The sequence below is a fragment of the Pogonomyrmex barbatus genome, unplaced genomic scaffold (assembly GCF_055798465.1).
Source record: "Pogonomyrmex barbatus isolate J1 unplaced genomic scaffold, ASM5579846v1 scaffold15, whole genome shotgun sequence".
Classification (NCBI taxonomy): Eukaryota; Metazoa; Arthropoda; class Insecta; order Hymenoptera; family Formicidae; genus Pogonomyrmex; species Pogonomyrmex barbatus.
In genome coordinates, this window is record NW_028297111.1 from 2330569 (window position 1) to 2348334 (window position 17766).

The 17766-nt window shown below is 28.5% G+C and overlaps 1 protein-coding gene and 1 long non-coding RNA gene across 2 annotated transcripts in view; one reads left to right on the plus strand and one right to left on the minus strand.

Moving 5' to 3' along the window:
- The window catches only part of LOC105423383 (uncharacterized), a 28695-nt gene extending 11870 nt beyond the window's left edge, over positions 1-16825 (minus strand). The window contains exon 1 of the mRNA XM_011633121.2: positions 16259-16825. Coding sequence (XP_011631423.1) covers positions 16259-16296 — 38 coding nt within the window. The 5' untranslated portion in view covers positions 16297-16825. The remainder of the gene's footprint in view (positions 1-16258) is intronic.
- A 79-nt stretch (positions 16826-16904) lies between these two features.
- Positions 16905-17317, plus strand: LOC105423385 (uncharacterized). The gene is made up of 2 exons (XR_967387.3): positions 16905-17031; positions 17141-17317. It is a non-coding gene; the product is annotated as an uncharacterized LOC105423385 (long non-coding RNA).
- The last annotated feature ends 449 nt before the right edge of the window (positions 17318-17766 follow it).

Consider the following 17766-nt stretch of genomic DNA (forward strand, 5'->3'; position numbering starts at 1 on the left):
GTATTTGCAAAATTCGAATATATTTTCATATATTTTTAAATTTATTATATTTAAATTAAATTTTTTAATTTTTATTTCATTATAATTACTAATATTGTGCATCATTTTTTTCGCATGATATGCGTTAAAACTTAAAAATTTAAATTTAATTTTCTTATCTAACTTATCTGACATTTACTTTGATTAATTTAATTTTACTTATCAACATATAATGTTTCAAGGTATTAAGCGTTAAATAAAAAAATCATGTACATCGTATCGGCATTTTTTTTTTTTTTAACTAATTAAGGACGTGAGGCGATATCTGGAATTTGCATGTCTAAAATCACGTATGAGGAACATCGAGGAAAAAGAGTTGTGTTTATCACACGTAACAGCCGGATAGGATCGTGAGCAATTATCATCTTATCGGACATCTGTCAGTGCTCTCGATAACACGTGCGCCAATATTTCGTGCAAAAATGTATCAACACCATGAAATTTTTTAAAATGCAAAATATCAAATTCACCGGTATCTAATAAATATCATTGATTGCAGTGCAGCGTTACTCTGGAGAAATTCAAATATCAAAAACTTCTCAAAAGAGCTTGCAGTTCAATTTAAAGAAAAAAAAATATATATATATATAAATCGCACAAAAAGTATTCGGTATTAAAAAATATTCCGTATATTACAAACACAAAGAGACGGAAGTTACGAATAACTTTTATAAAATAATTTTTCTACTTTATTCGTATATTGTGTGCGCGTAGTTCAATTAAGACTCAAAGTAAAATTAATAAAACATATAGATGTAAAATATATATGGAATAACACATACACATGTATATCCATGTCAAATTATCTATGCGCATCCAGAAATGAACTGTAATGCACGTTTTATTGAATATTCATAATTTTGCTGACGTAATAATAGACATCGGTATAACTTCCGCCACTTTTGCCACGAGTCACATCGCAGTTGATATCCACCGGAAAATTACGCGCGATCAGCAAAAGTATGGAAAGATCGTCGACCACTTTCGCTGGCCGACTAAGTGAGATTTTCCGCAATGTGCATTTTGTCGAGGGAACTTGATTTCTTCATCGTGCCGCATTCGCTATCGAGAAACGCTAACTGAAAATTAATGTCGATATAGATTAATCGATGCGGTATTCCGGTTTTTCATAACTGCACTCGGACATCAAAATAATCACACGCGAATTTAAATACCAGAAATTTATTATTACTCTTTATTTACTTAGAAAACATAACTATTTGTTGTTGAACATAAGTTTGTCTAATATTTATATTATATTTTATTATATCATTAATACAAAACTATATTATTATTTTGTATTAATAAATATTTTGTTATTTCTGTTATTCAAAAGTCATCATTTATTTACGCATAAATTTGTAGTATTATATATTTTCACGTAAGTTTTTAGATAAAATATGTCGTTCGTACATTTCCAATTTCTTTCGTAAACAAATGTATTGAGTGACACACATAGTCAAATTAATATTGAATTCTGAATGTATTGAGTGACACATAGTCAAATTAATATTGAATTCTGAAATATCGTTATCGTTTAAAATATCTTCTTTTTTTATTTATTAGTATTGCATACATCATTACAAATGATTATAAATTAAAATGTGATTTATATTTTTAAAGCTAATCATGTACATTTATATTTTCCAAAATATTCAGGAACACACATTTCTCTTTAAAATCTAAAATTATTCTAAAGACTATATAGAAACAAGAAATGCGCAAGTGCAAACAATATCCGTGCGAATAAAAAAAAAATTTATATACATTGTTTATACATAATGTATTACATTATTGTCAAATCAATCAAGATCACTATTTTATTTCAAACGAATCAAATTAGTCCGATATTTATCAAAATTTATCACTTGTCAACATTTTAGCTCAAATACATTCATATTATATATATTTCCTAATATTTTCAAAATTTATATCATAATATAAATTTTTTAAAATTATTTCTTTAATAAAACATATATTTTTAATAAAATAATTGATCAATATTTGTCGTTGAATTATGCAAAAAATTTAGTAATATATTAATTATATTTTTAAATAGTTGCAGTATTTCAAATTTCAATTCTTATAACATCATATTAACAGAAATAAATAGAATTGTGTCGCTGTATAAATAATTATAATAATGTATTTTGAGATTAATAATAGATTCTAACAAAATTGAGACCACAATAGTTTTGGAGTTATTATGTAAGCGATTAATATTAGCCAATGACATTGTGTAAAATTTGCACTTCAAATATGTTCATATATATATATAAATATATGTGTATTGATTATTTTTCTATTATTAATATTTATATTATATTTATAGTTCCGTCTTTTAGCTTTTGTATTATGTATTATGTATGTATACAATTATAATTGCACAAAACTAAGTCATTACAAATCAAAATGCACGAAATCAAAATTGTTAATTGTATATACGCATCAATTTTTATTTATACATATTTTGATTATTTTTATTTAAAAAATGATTTATTTAGCAAATCTTGATATATTTCTAAAAATATGATTACAATTATACATAAAATATAAAAAAAAAATAAAGTTTGAAATATTCTTAAAAAATCTTAAAAAAAAAGAGAGAGAGAGAGAAAAAAGCAGACATAATTTATCTTCCTGGGAATTATGAAACATGGATTTACTTTAGGATTTATCTCATAAAACATGCGTCGTTCTTTAAATTATTGTTCAACATTTCATTAGGATTTTGAAAGGATTATGCAAAAGCTGTTGTATATCGCTAAAATAACGCATATAAATTGAATAATACAAAGAAAGTGACGTATAATAAGAAATGACGCGAGTAAACTTTATAAACTCACGCATAAGAATAATGAGCTAAAAAAACCATGACGTGCTTTGAATAAGTAAATATATTAAAGCATTAAACGCACATATTTGACGTATATACACTTAGGAAATTTCCTATGCCAATTCAAATCTCTCGATAAATATATCGACAATACATTTCGTAAAAAAAAATTAATCTTTTTTCAATTAGAAATAAAGATCAAACGTAATACAATATACAAGCATCGTTTTATTATAATAACTATTTATTATTAAAACATTTCGTTTAAATATCGTTTCTTTATTATCAATAATAAAGAAGAATAAAGAAGAAAATTGATAGATATTTTATTACTATATTTTTATTATGTATTAATGTAATGTGTTATTGTTCAAATTTTGATATGCCTATTTTGATATGAACTATAAATTTGAATCTCTTATACCCAATCGGATAGTTTTGCATTATTACGTAACTCTCGTAAACGTGTACACCTATTCTCTTCAGCTAAATATTAAACATTGTAAAATATGATAATAAGATGGAAATTTGAATCTGCTTGTTAAATTGTAAAATGTAAATGTTTGAACAAAAGGAAACAAAATTTTTTAATACAATATTTTTTAATATTAATATTAATAATTTTTAATAACATATTTTCTCGAAGATTTACACTTTTTTATATTGATTTGACATTTTTTTATTTTTATTTTGATGTGTGTGTGTGTGTGTGTGTGTGTGTGTGTGTGTGTGTGTGTGTGTGTGTGTGTGTGTGTGTGTGTCTATTATATTAATTTTTCATGAGTTTCAATTTATCACACAATAAACCACTATTTTTTTTTAGGTTTATATCTTTTTTAATGTTTATACTCAGGTGATTATATATATAAAATGTAATTTTATTTACATTTTCTTGAATCAGAAAATATATACATAAAATATAGACAACATATAGAGAATTAAAATATAGACAATTAACAGATTCGTTTATTTAACTTTATATGTCTCATAAACTCAAGTCTGAAAAACTTGAGAAAAATCCTTCACGATGATACATTACGACATGTAAACATCGTAAACAATAAAAATAATATTATGCTGAATACGTTCTTTATATATATACATATATATCTTTTTTTTATATAACATTACTGGCATTGAAACTTCCAATCTCCAAGAATGTCAAGGATTTGAAATGTTTGCTAAGTTTCACAAAATATTATTTGTGTATTTATATGATTAAATAATTTCATACTACTTTTACAATCCGATTTACGTATCATTAATCTTATTAAGAAATTTTCCTCTATCTTTTGTGTTTTCACTTTTAAATTAATTTATATATTAGATTAAATATCACTGATTTAATTATAAATCTTGCATTCGTTACCTATTGTACGAAAGTAAAGAAAAAAGAGGTAAAAATGACGATCTTAAGGTTTAAGGCGAATTTTTTTTTTATTTTCGTGATGTAAAAATAATGACCATTTTTCCTGATTAATTTTGATTAGCTGATAAAGCTTGGTCTATCATATGCAAAAACTGAAAGGTTTATAAATTAGAATTTTGTAAATTTTTTGAGGTTGTCTCAATTTCGTCATTTTATTTCCATATGTAGATGAAATGACTTTTAGTAAGATGATAGATTCATAAAAAAATTAATTCTTTTATGAATGAACATTAATTTTTTGCGAACTTTTTATATTATTTCCGTTATTACAATGCCTGAATACAAATATAAAATACAAAATAGTACTAATAACAAACAAACAAATAAATAGTACTAATAAACCAAAAATTCATTTAACAATAATGTATTAACTAATAATGTAGTTTTAAGAAAATGCAATCTAGACAAGAACAAAAATAACAATTATTTGTAATTACATAATATAAAAGTAAAATAAATTAATTAGAGACAGAATAAAAATTTTATTTACGATTATATAATTTTTTTATATAACCCATCGTCATTGAATTATATATTCATTCATTTAAAAAAATGTAATATAAATAATAGAAAATAATAATACATTATTACATTACAGTTTTAGATATACTATATGTTAGTTTTCTAGAGCAAGTGAAAATATATATTTATTATTGTAATTCTTTATGAAGGAATATTACAAAATTATATACAGGTATACTCAAAAGATATTTCTTATTATCATATTATTTATTATTGTTGACAGATTAAAATCAAATTACAATTAGATTATCTATTAGCATTAAAAACCTCTAATAAATATGGCACCAAAGTTGTCTCTTATTATTAGCTTAGAAAAATTAACTTATAGAATTACTTTAACTATTATTATTAAATTACTATTAACTCATAAAAATTATTCACTTTGTGTATTTAACTTCTTTTCTCCTACATAACTATATTACATATTACGATTAATTTACTTTCTCTGAATCCCTCTTAAAATATCATGTATAAGACTTTGTTGCTGCTTATACGAGATATTTCACGTGTGTATTCAAATTTGAGGTGTAAACAAACGTTTTCACCCGCGTTACATCTTGCCATGACTTAACATGTAACATATTTTCAACATTAAACGCAGGCATTAATAATAATTTTAATATAATGATTTAATATGATGATTTTATAATTTGAAAAATCTTTGATTTGAAATATTTCTTGATACTTTTTCACATTGAATCAAATTGTAAATTCATATTTTTTCATAAAAAGTCGAAAAGATTTGACCTCTACTCTTCTTTTTTTCTTCTTTTGATCGCGATATTATTCCTCAGAGCTCATTAAATTGCTTCTTGCTTTAATGCTTTAATATCATATAATGAATAACTGTCAATTGTTTGTTAATATAACTCGTCTATCTCTTTTAATTTTATTTAAAACGTTTCTATCACAAAATTATGTAAAAGGATTAGAGATAAGCATACATATATTTACAAAGAGTTGCGTTTCTATATTTGTAACTTTAAAAAAGTTACAAATATAGAACAAAAAATAATCTTCGATTTAAATGCAATACTCTTGCAGAAATAGTCACGGGTTAATCTCACGATGACGTCATATTATTTGTCTATCGTCCTAACGCAAGTATTGCTAGATTTAGTATTGCGAGATTATCGCTACATGACTTGTCGCAATCCAGTGAGGGAGATGATGCTATTATAGTAAAGAAGAGAAATACAAATACTAACGTGATATATAATTTCTGTGAAGAAAAGTGACTAGTGACTAATCGCTCATTTCAAAAAATAATTTACGTATTTCTTTGTTTTTTTTTTTTTTTTTTTTTTTTTTTTTTTTTTTTATCAAATTAAACTGAAGTGTATACGTGCAGATCGGTTTTGTCGATTTCAACAGCATTAAGAGGTTCGGAACAGTATGTTCGAGTTATCATAATTAATATGGCTTAATCTCCTTGACAGAATAGCGCACTTTGCGCTTGCACTGTTATCGCCTTCGTTATTACCGTGCATGTACGCTACATATTTGTACTTTATGTGTTCTCCACGAGAGAGAGAGAGAGAGAGAGAGAGAGAGAGAGAGAGAGAGATCGAAAATCTTAAAATAAAGTTGCATTAAAAAAAAATTAAGACGGCTTTTCATATAAAAAAATACTTGCATACAATGATATTGTTGCACTTAGCTCGACAGTAAAAAGTTCGTAAGAATAATTGTACAAAAGTGTCAAGTACGTATTTTTAGCTCGATGGCTCAAGATAGACATATGATAATGTACGAATCATTGATGTCAAGATACGGTTCGTTTCTAATTTTGTTTCTGCCTTTCAAATTCTCGAACAGTCATTCTGTGAATTGTTTTATTTCATTATCGCTGAGATCGCTTGTTCGGCATGAACGCCGCGTAAAAAAAAAAAAAAAAAAAAAAAAAAAAAAAAAAAAAAAAAAAAAAAAAAAAAAAAAAAAAAAAGGCGTTCTCGAAGAGTTCACGTGCACCGAGAATTATTCAATGACAAAGATGGCACGTGATTCTTTTCATCAAACAACGATGCGTTTAACTTAATAACGATGCGTAATATCGACGCAGAAGCAAGAAAGGAGAAATCGTGCATGCGATTCACGATGACGGATTAAAATGTGGATGGATTAAATGATTACTATATGCGAACACCGGATACCTACGGAGAGTATACTAATGACTTTTTTAATGACTGAATACCATTGGCACTTCCGGTTCTGGATTTAAATGCCGAAAAAGAAGCAATTTCGCATGTTGATAGATCGAGGAATTTGTGATATAATTTATAATTCTCATTTCCAGTATCCTCATTTCCAGTTTAAATATCTTCATTTTACCACATTTCCTTTTATATATTTGTGACCACATTTCCTTTTATAAATCTAAATCAGAGATTGTTGTTTCTCCAAAGCAGAGATTAATGCGATTAATTTTTACATTTAAAAGATTGCAAAACAATGTATATCTCAATTACGGATTTATAATTTATAATTTTTAGAATGCATATTTTATTTAATTGAAATTTTTAAGCTGTACGATTTTCTGGAAAAATTATCATAACTATTTTACAAATTTTACTCTTATTTTAATAAGCTTTTATACAAAGTCGGTTACTTTGAATTTCAATGCCAAAATAACAGCATGCGAATAGATATGGCAATGGTATTAGCAAAATAACGATATTTCGAAACATTATATATGAATTGGATTATGCAATGGATTATTGCGACCACCAGCAGAACACTCGCAAGATCAATTTTGTAGAGCAAAAATTATAATTGCGTAAATATGTATTTTTTTGTAAATAATATGTTTATATGATTCAAAACAGAATGATTAGAAGTGGGAATTGAGTAAGAAGTGTTGTAAGCATTTATTGCTAATCGTTTTAAAGTTTTCCACAATACGCTATAAGTATATATAATTATATAAGTAAAAGTTTACAAAAGTTTATGTAAAATATAATATAAACAAAATCTTTTTCATGTATATTTTAGTCCCATTGTAAATCGTAGGAAATGTAATGTTTCATAAAAAACAATATTATTTAGAAAAAGAAATTAAAAATTCACGACATATTACATATTGTATTATATATTGTAGGAATATTGCAATGCTGCATTGCTGCAAACTTTTATGCTATATAGAATTAATTATATACTGCTAGTATCATTAACTTTAAAATATGTATAACTAAAGCATAATTGATTATTCAAAGAATTTATAATCTTGGTAAATATACGAAAAACTTCAAATCATAAGAAATCCAAGCGTAAGAAATAAACCTCATTAACTGTTATATAAAGTGACTTTTTACAACAAAAAGGATATGTGGAGAATCAAAGAAATATGCACTTTGTAATTTGTACTTTGTTCTTATCGTTCGTTATCTCGTTTAACAATTAATTATATTTAACAATGTATTATCTATCTTATTTAATTCTCACGTTATATCGATGAAAACAGCCTTTTTCTACAGAACGATTCAAAAAACGTAGTAAAAGTAATTCTGCCTCAAAATATATTCAGAATGAATAAAATAAATTATTTAAAAAAAAATATATATATATATATTTGCGCTTTTTAACTTCAAATGCTTCTCTTTCAATATCTCATCAGCGAGTATAAGCATAAACATAAAAGACGTAGTATTCTAATAAAAAAAAAAGAAAAAAGGAAGTAATTTAAAAAATAAATACAAGAGAGACAGGAATAAGCGACATATACAAACTATTGAGATAGCTTTATATCTTCCTAAAAAGAAGATACTCTCTTTTCTCTCTCTGTTTCTCAAAGAAGCTGCAGCTGCGAGAAGCTCCTCGATCGTACATACAGAGATACGGGTATTCGCGATATGGGGATGGGGAAAAATGCCCCTAATCTTGTGCCCTGCACAATTACACGCCTCGCCGACGAGTATTCCAAACAAAACACTGTCGTGTTTCAGCACTTCTATCAGGTCGGCGAACTGTCTCGTCGGGATAACCTTCTGACGCTCATAAAGTATCGGCACTTGAAAGCAATTAGTCACATTCGTAACTTTTACGCTCGAGCAACACGCAACTCTCACGTGATACGCACGCATGGTCACTCGATGATCGAACGGTTTCGTGAGAGATACTTGATGACGTACGCATTAATGGATGGATATAGCATCGTGATAGCAGCGCGATATCGATCAATTAATCAGGCGTGGCACGTGTCACTCCCTCCAAATAAATTGTCGCGATCCTCGTCGCGAACGAAGCATGCGAACGACGACGACGACGACGCAAAAGACACGGACGGAGATTTTTCTCACACTTTGTTCCCGTGTTGTATCTCGCTGACGTCACGACTTTGCCGTGTATTCGCGAAATTGTACATTGTGTGGAAATGTAACGCGATAATTGAGATACGATCGGATATGTACTTGCGAAACATTCATTAAAAAAATCATTCTTATATAAACATTTTTCGCAACTCAAGTTTACGTAAATTCGGTTATCACGAAATTGAAAAAGCACTCACTTTCTCTCTAGCGTGATTTGATTAAGAAACAAGACCTTTGAGTTCCTTCTGATAAGACGTAAATTACAAGAAATGTGAAATAAATCATCTATCTTCGGACGAGTGTTTAAGTGTGAATATTTGTAATACGTTTCCAAAGTAATCAATATAAATAAATTATTTATAATATAAAAATCTTAAAGTTGACGATGCATATCTAATGAAATTATATGCAAATATAAAAGTAAGGCAAAATTCTAACATTGAACTTGTCATAAATATTCATTTACGCAATACCTATTCTGTTAACATACGTAAAGTTTTATCTATTCGTCTGTAAATAATTTATGTAAATATTTTATAATTGCAAATTTTGTAAATGGAAATGTTCATTTCATTTACATTTCATTTTACTTTTATTTTTAAGTTCAACTTCCTTTAAACATGAAAAAATCAAAATTTATTTATTTTGCATATGAATCATATTTATTATTTTTAATAATTGAAGATAAATGAATATTTTTTAAAAATTAAATTAAGTATTCTTTTCTGATACAGCAATCTTACACTTTGCAATCGAACAATTCACAATTTTTTTTCCTAATGTTTCAGAATATGAGTAAATACTATGAATTAAAAAAACAAATTTTTTTCTAATACTTTCCATAATTATAGACGAAAAACTTGGGTACATCATCCAATAAACTTTTATTTACAATAAAAAATTATAGATTATTTAGATCGCATTTAGAAATAATACAAAAAATTTTGTAGCAATTTAGAATCCTGATGAAAAATTATCTGAATATAAAATAGAAATGTACTTTAACAAAAATATAATTAAGAAATAATGACAAAAATCTCAATCTTTTATTAAATTACTTTAAATATTCAAGATAATTTATGTAAAGTTTCATTGTGATATAGAGATTAGTTGCTCTGTAAATAAAAACAAAATTTTTATTAACAGTATACAAATAAAACGAGTGAATTTAAATTTTTATTTGCAGAACAATTAATCTTTACATCGCAATAAAACTTTATATAAATAATTTTGAATTTAAAGTATTTATATAAAAAAGTGAGATTTTTATCATTATTTCTTAATTATATTTCCGTATTTAGAGTATATTTCTACACATTTATTTAAATAATTTTTTATCCAAGTTCTAAATCGTTAATTGGTAAATTTTTATGTATTATTTTTAAATGTGATTTAGAATAAATTTTTTTGTAAATTTTTTATCATTTCTTTATTGTAAATATAAAAGTTATAAAAATAGGTGTATAATACCATCCTTAATTCTATAATCACATACATACGAGAATTATAAAAGCTTTTTCTTCTCTTGTACAAGTGTCATATTAGTTTATTTTCCTCTTATCGAAAACAATTGCTTTTTACTAGTTGTTTATACGCTTATGCTCTTATGAATATAAAGACACGAAGATTAAGCCATAATGGAATATGCAAAGAACACAAAAATTGCGTATTAACTCACGATGTAGACAAAAGTGCAACTTCGTCGGTACGTTTGTATTATGTAACAAGCGTAATTGCACGAGCGAATCATCTAAAAGCAATTTTGCAACGTAAAAAGTGCGTTTCTCTTCCTCATATTATCACACCACCAACATTTAATCAAAAAAAGAAATTAAAAAACGTATTTACTTGAATAAAAAATTCATAAAAAAATGATGATATAATGACAATACAAATAAAAATCAAAAATTGAATTTCTTTTATATAATCTATTTAAACATACGGAAATTATCACAAATTGTGATGCTAAAAAAAATATTAGATATTCTTTTAATTCCCTTAATTCCCTTTTCTTTAAATTTCTAAGTAGTTGCATTATCAGGTAACAATAAATAACAGCAACAACAAAAATTTGTTTGTAAATCTTCTTTTTGAAAATATATATACGAATTGTGAACGAGTAAATGTTGCTTCCATGATGATATATATTTATCAATGAGATATGCAAGAAGAGATACGCCTCATCTCTCAGAGTTACTTTAAATAATATCGCGTGAAATTTTGTTGGCAAGAGTAAAGTGCAATTACGCCCTCTTAATTCAGCTTTTATCGATTTTATTCCAATTAACCCACCCGGCTTTACAAAGTTGTACAGAATTCGGCTTTGATTACGTCTGAAAATGCTGTAAAGCATAATTGTAAGCAATTATAATCAGAAAAAATTTCTTTATTCTTTTTACACACACACACACACACACACACACACACACACACACACACACACACGCGCGCGCGCGCGCGCGCGCGCGCGTGTGTGTAATAATTTTTTAATTATTTTTTCCTTAAAAGATATTTAATATCACTAAATATTACAATAATAAAAATGATGAAATTTTTATCATACTTAATTATGGATGTTACAATGGACAACAAGTATCACATGCGTTACGACAAATACAAGATAACGACATTCGTAGCCGGGGAGTTATGACATCGGTATTTCAAAACAGACGATTGTTTGACCTTTTCGAAAACTAAACAATAAAACTTTTCAAACTACTTTAGAGAACTTCAAGATTCAAGATGTGAACAAAATTTCTTACTATAAAGTAAAAGATTAATAAATGTCCTGTCTATCTCTCAAATTTTCATTTAAAATATATTTATTTTTTTGTCACGTTAGAAAAAAAGAAAGAAAAGAAGCAATATCACATTTTTTTTTACATATTTTTTTTATAAATACATTCGTAAGATTAATATCACTCTAAAATAAATGTAATGAACTAAGTGTAAATTGTAAATTTACAGTGAGAATTAAATATGTTATGCAGCATATATCCGCATAGAAATATGCGATATTTGCAAATATTTTATGACTCGTTTCTATTAATTAACAATTTTTTTTATTCAACTCGTATCTCACAAGGGGCACAAGTTGAATAATAAATAAATAATAAAAAAATATATATATATATATATTTCAAATAATTCTCCAAAAACAATGTCTTAAAAAACATTGACACGAATCTATATTGAAAAAAATCATTTTAAGTATATTATTGTAATATTTCAAACAAAATCCTCAAAATCGATGAAAGAAAGTATAAATAGATTGATGAAAATATAACTTATATATAAATTCATATCTCGTTTTTCGTGAAGAATATGATAAGATTATCGCGTGATTGACACGTAATATTTAATACACGTAATATTTAATATAAACAAACGCTATTACTGTGAATATTCCGATCATGGCATCATCACGTGCAATGTGATCAAGGAAAGAAAACTTTGACCAGAATCTTTAGAACTAATTGTGTGTGACTCTTATCGATGAGTGTAATCGACTCTTATCGATGAGTAAATCTTTAGCAATGAGCGATAAAGCGACTTGTACTTGTCCTGAAATTAAATTAAATTCACGCGTATTCGTGACATTATTTGCTTTCGCTTCGTTACAAGAAGATCTCACGGTGGCGGCAAAGTCGCGGCAAAGCCGTGGTGTCACGGGTAAAAAGTCACAGTCTAACTGCCAGACTTTCTACAGACGATGACCAAGATCGAAAGGCGGGACGTGCTTCGCGTAAAATTGTGCCAGCAGTTCTTTCCAAATTCACTCCTCCGAGTGCTACTTTGCGCCTCGATGAGCACGTGACCGCTTCTTTCGACAACCGTTCCTTTCGCATCCAATTTCTTTTAATCAACGGTTATTATACTCTCGCGAAATAAACTTTAAATAATTAAATTAGAATGTGTGTGTGTGTGTGTGTGTGTGTGTGTGTGTGTGGTGTGTGTGTGTGTGTGTGTGTGTGTGTGTGTGTGTGTGTGAATGCATTTACATATTTACACATGTGAATTGAAATTATTCTGAAATTATTTACTATACAAAAATTGTTTTAAACAATATAGTTATATGGCATAAAACACATATAATACAATAATTGATTTTCAATATTCTTTATGTATCAAATTTTGAAGTTTACCTTAAATGAAAAAAGACATATTCTTATATTTATAAAAGTCAAAAGAGTCGAATATTAATTATATATATTAATTAAATAATAATGATAGTTATATTAAAAAAGTATCAGTTTACAGAAGACATTCTATACTTCATACTTTCTTATTTCGTATTTCTATAAAGTATACATATATGTGTACATGTGTATTTCGTGATATACATATACGTGTAGAACATTGTATGTATATAAACATATATTATCATCATCATTATATATCATATATGAATATCTCTTTCATATCTTTATTTTCTAATAAATTCACGCACACAACTCTTCCCAATTTTTAATCTTTTACTTATATTATGCCTTGTCATCTTTTATTTTAATTCTCTTTTTCTCTTATATACAAATAATTTTCATTAAACATAATAAAACATTTTTAATTGTGTATGTGGGCGATAATTAATGCAAAAATAAATACTTAAATTGATAAACTTGTGCCATGTTTGTTGTTTATTTTAATACAACTATTAAAAATAGATTGTGAAAAGAGATTCATTATTTATTATTATTTATTATTATCTATTTGTTAAGGATCCAAATATTATTAAGAAAGTAATATTTAAAGGTACTTCATCAAGAAAATGATGACTTATTCATACAAATAATGCAGATAATATCGGATCTATACGAAACCAGTTTATATTTCAAGTTTCATCTGGTTTTATATGTCCACTTCTATGTCCAGATAAAACAATGAAGTGTTTTTATTTTTGGTATACTCGACACTGTTAAAGAACAAGATTGTTAATTTAAAATTCTGAACTCGAAGTGTCTCTTAACATATTGTACTTTTAGAAAAGTTTGCGTTATAATTAAATTGTTTATCTCAAGTCTTTAAACATTTGGATTTCTTATTAATACTTCACGTACGTGCAATGCACGAAAATATCAGACTTTTAAGAGCAAATCTGAAGAAATCCCGTTGCACGAATGCAGATACAACGCGTTCGATTAGGAAAATGCCTAAACCGGAACTGAAAGTCATTAATGACGTAGTGTGTATAATTGCAAAGTTACGTGCGCGAGTTGTTCAACTTGGCGTATTTCATACGAGCTACATACAGTTTCATCATTCATCGTCTTTTGCAATTTGTATGGCTATGGTACAAGTCGCAAACTTTGCAACCTGTGTGGCTGATGCAAGCTTGTCATCTAAAAAGAATAGACTCCAAATAAACGAAATATACTTTACTTCTATTATTTCGATTTTTCAATTGTTTATCTTATTATCTTGTCATTGCACAAGCTCTATCTGTATAGTGTGACGATAAAAAAAAGAATATATTGCGAAAACATGCGATTATATGTGACGAAAAAACCATTACCATTGTAAAAAAAAATTGTCTACTCGCAATCGATAAGATCATAAGCAAATTTACCACAGTCAATTATCTTTGGATCATAAGAAAATTAATCGATTCTGATTGGTCAATTTGCCTATGATTGACTTTACGAATTAATGGCACGATTTAGAAAATCAGTTTTAAACTTAAAAAATTTCTATGAGCTCAGAATGTCTTTGTTAACTAAATTAAGTAAAATAGTATGTCGACGCTTTGTTTCTCTATAAAAAATTAATAAAGTTGTACAAACCTAAGTCACAACAATAATTGTGCTGAAAAAAAATAATTTAAAAATTTGTCTATGAGATTTGAATTATAATGCTCTCGTACCATTCTACTATTTCAATCATATTAGGATCGAGAATGAACACAAAGAAAAAAGATTGTTAATTTTTTATAGAAAAGCAAAGTGCCATGTATTCATACCATTTTAAGTTAATAAAGACATTGAGCTGCTTATAAAAATTTTTGGTCTAAAATTGATTTTCTGATTCGTGCCATGCTCTCGTAAATATTTTTTACGTGCAAAGATCTTGAGGATGTATTACATCTATTTTTATAATTGGTATATTTACAATAAAAAAATTATAAAAACGTTTACTAATTATTCTAAATCGCATTAAAAATAATGAAAAAATAAAAAAGTTTAATGGTGGTTTAGAATCTGGATAAAAAAATTATTTAAATTAATAAGTAGAAACGTGCTCTAATGGAAATGTAATTAAAAAATAATAAAAATCTCAATTTTTTTTACATAAACATTCAAATATTTATGTAAAGTTTCATTGCGATGCAGAGATTAATTGCTCTGTAAGTAAAAATTAAATTCTGTAAATAAAAATTCTGATTTTTAATTTTTATTTACAGAACAATTAATCTCTGCATCACAATGAAACTTTACATAAGTTATTTTTAATACTTAAAGTACTTGTATAAAAAAAAAAATCGAGATTTTTAACTACATTAATATTAAAATACATTTCTAGTTCATAATTTCTGTTCTAAATCGTCGCAAAATTTTTTGTATTACCTTTAAATGTGATTTAAAATAATTTATAATTTTTTCATAATTTTTTCCGTTAGAAATGAAAATAGGTGTGATACATCCTTAACGTGCGCGGCCACATATTCTCGTGTAACTAACGCTTCAAAATGGGGCACACCTGCAAATAGTACATGCTTGAAATCTCACGACTCATTTTTCGAATAACAAACGAATAACGGCTTTTTGTAAATCACTTCTGGTCTCGTCGTGGTCCACCATATGTGGCCGGGATTATGTTACAATGTTCAAGCACAATTTCATTTAGCTTGACCGACCATATTGCTCAAAAGTTGGCCAATCGGCTTCGCGGGCAATCGTTCGTTATACAGGAAGAAAAACAAATTTTCGCCTCAGACGCTTGTATATGTATTATATGTGTAATAATGATATGTAAAACGTGATCGTGCGACTTTCCGCGAGATACGAGTTTCGCCTAAAAAAGAGAGAGAAACGAAACTTGAAATCGGCCACGGTTTCGACGGTCGAGGGCGAGGGGCATAGCCGACGTATGTATTATTACGTGTAAAAATGGGAAAGCCCGGTAACGTACCTGGCAGGATCAACATTCGTCATGTCCCCGTAGTTCATCCTGTCGATGTCGGCGTAGCCTGCGAGTGCACGCGCACCTGACTATCACTGAGGGAGGTGAGAATCCCCGCGTGCGAGTGCTTCCCCGAGAGGCGACGGGCCCGGATTCGAATGCGAGGAAACAAACGAAATTCGGGAATGATGTGGGCTGATGATCGGGAACTGTGCCGTTCGATCAACGCCGGGCGATGCTGGACGAGCTGGAAAGCACGCTTATACGGGGCATCGCGGAGCGGAACTGACAGGAACTGCAGCGGCAGCGGAGCATACCTCTCGCCCCTCCCACACTTCGCTACTTCTCTCTCTCTCTCTCTCTCTCTCTCTCATCAGAGACGCGCGACAAGTCCGACGAACTCTGACCGCCCGGATCCTTATCACACGCTGCGCGCGTATTCGCAATATCGTTGATAAACGCGTGAGATGGACGATACCCGGTGGCGCACACGAAATATCTTACGAGTGATATACTCCGGTTCGAGGCGGATCACGCAGTCGAACGGTGACGAGAGCAACGCAACGTGCCGTGCCGCGCCACGCCGTGCCGCACCACATCACGCCACGCCACGCCGCACCGCGCCGCGCCGCGCCGCGCCGCGCGACCAGCTGGCTGTATCGCCCCACCACCTCGCCCGAGTCGGACCACAATCCGTGAATATGATTGGCTGCCACGAACCACGCGAGCTCCTCGTTTCCTCTCCGTCGGCATCGGTGCCTTCTTCTTCCCCCCTTTTCCGCGTAAGCTCGATTCATGTCATTCTATTGGTACGGCGACCGGCGACGGGCGAGTTTACGCTGGACCGACAGAACGATACGTCCTGTAATTGATACTAAGATTATTATTCAGATTAACTGTTATCGACGCAGAGGCTGACATTGGCGGTTAACGAGGTCGAGACAAAGTAACGATCGGTAGCAGCGTGAATCTAATGTATAATAATTAAGTCGCCTGTATTGACTATTGTCATTTATGCATCAATGAAAGATGAAAATTGCATTCTTTTAATACAAAACGTGAAAAATTCTTCTCTTTTTTTTATTTAAATTGATCAAATAATTTATCAATTTTATATTATTTTTTGTATTAAAGTTCTGGAAATGGTTCTTTGAAAGAAGAAGACTGAACGACAAGGAAGACATAATAATTGATATCAATTGATTGCCATCTGTATTGACTATTGCTATTTATATATCAAAAGAAATAAAGATTTAATTTTTTTTAATATAAAATGTACATGAAAAATACTTTTTTTCCTAAATTGATTGAATAATTTTTTTCAATTTTTCATTATTTTTTTATATTATAGCCAGAAAAGCTATAGGTTCTTTGAAAGAAGGAAATAATAATAAGGAAAATATGCAATAATTAGTTCATCTGTATTCACTATTATTTATATATCAAAAGAGATAAGGAAAATTGAATTCTTTTAATGCAAATATGTACATTTCGAAAAATTCTCCTTTTTTTAAGTC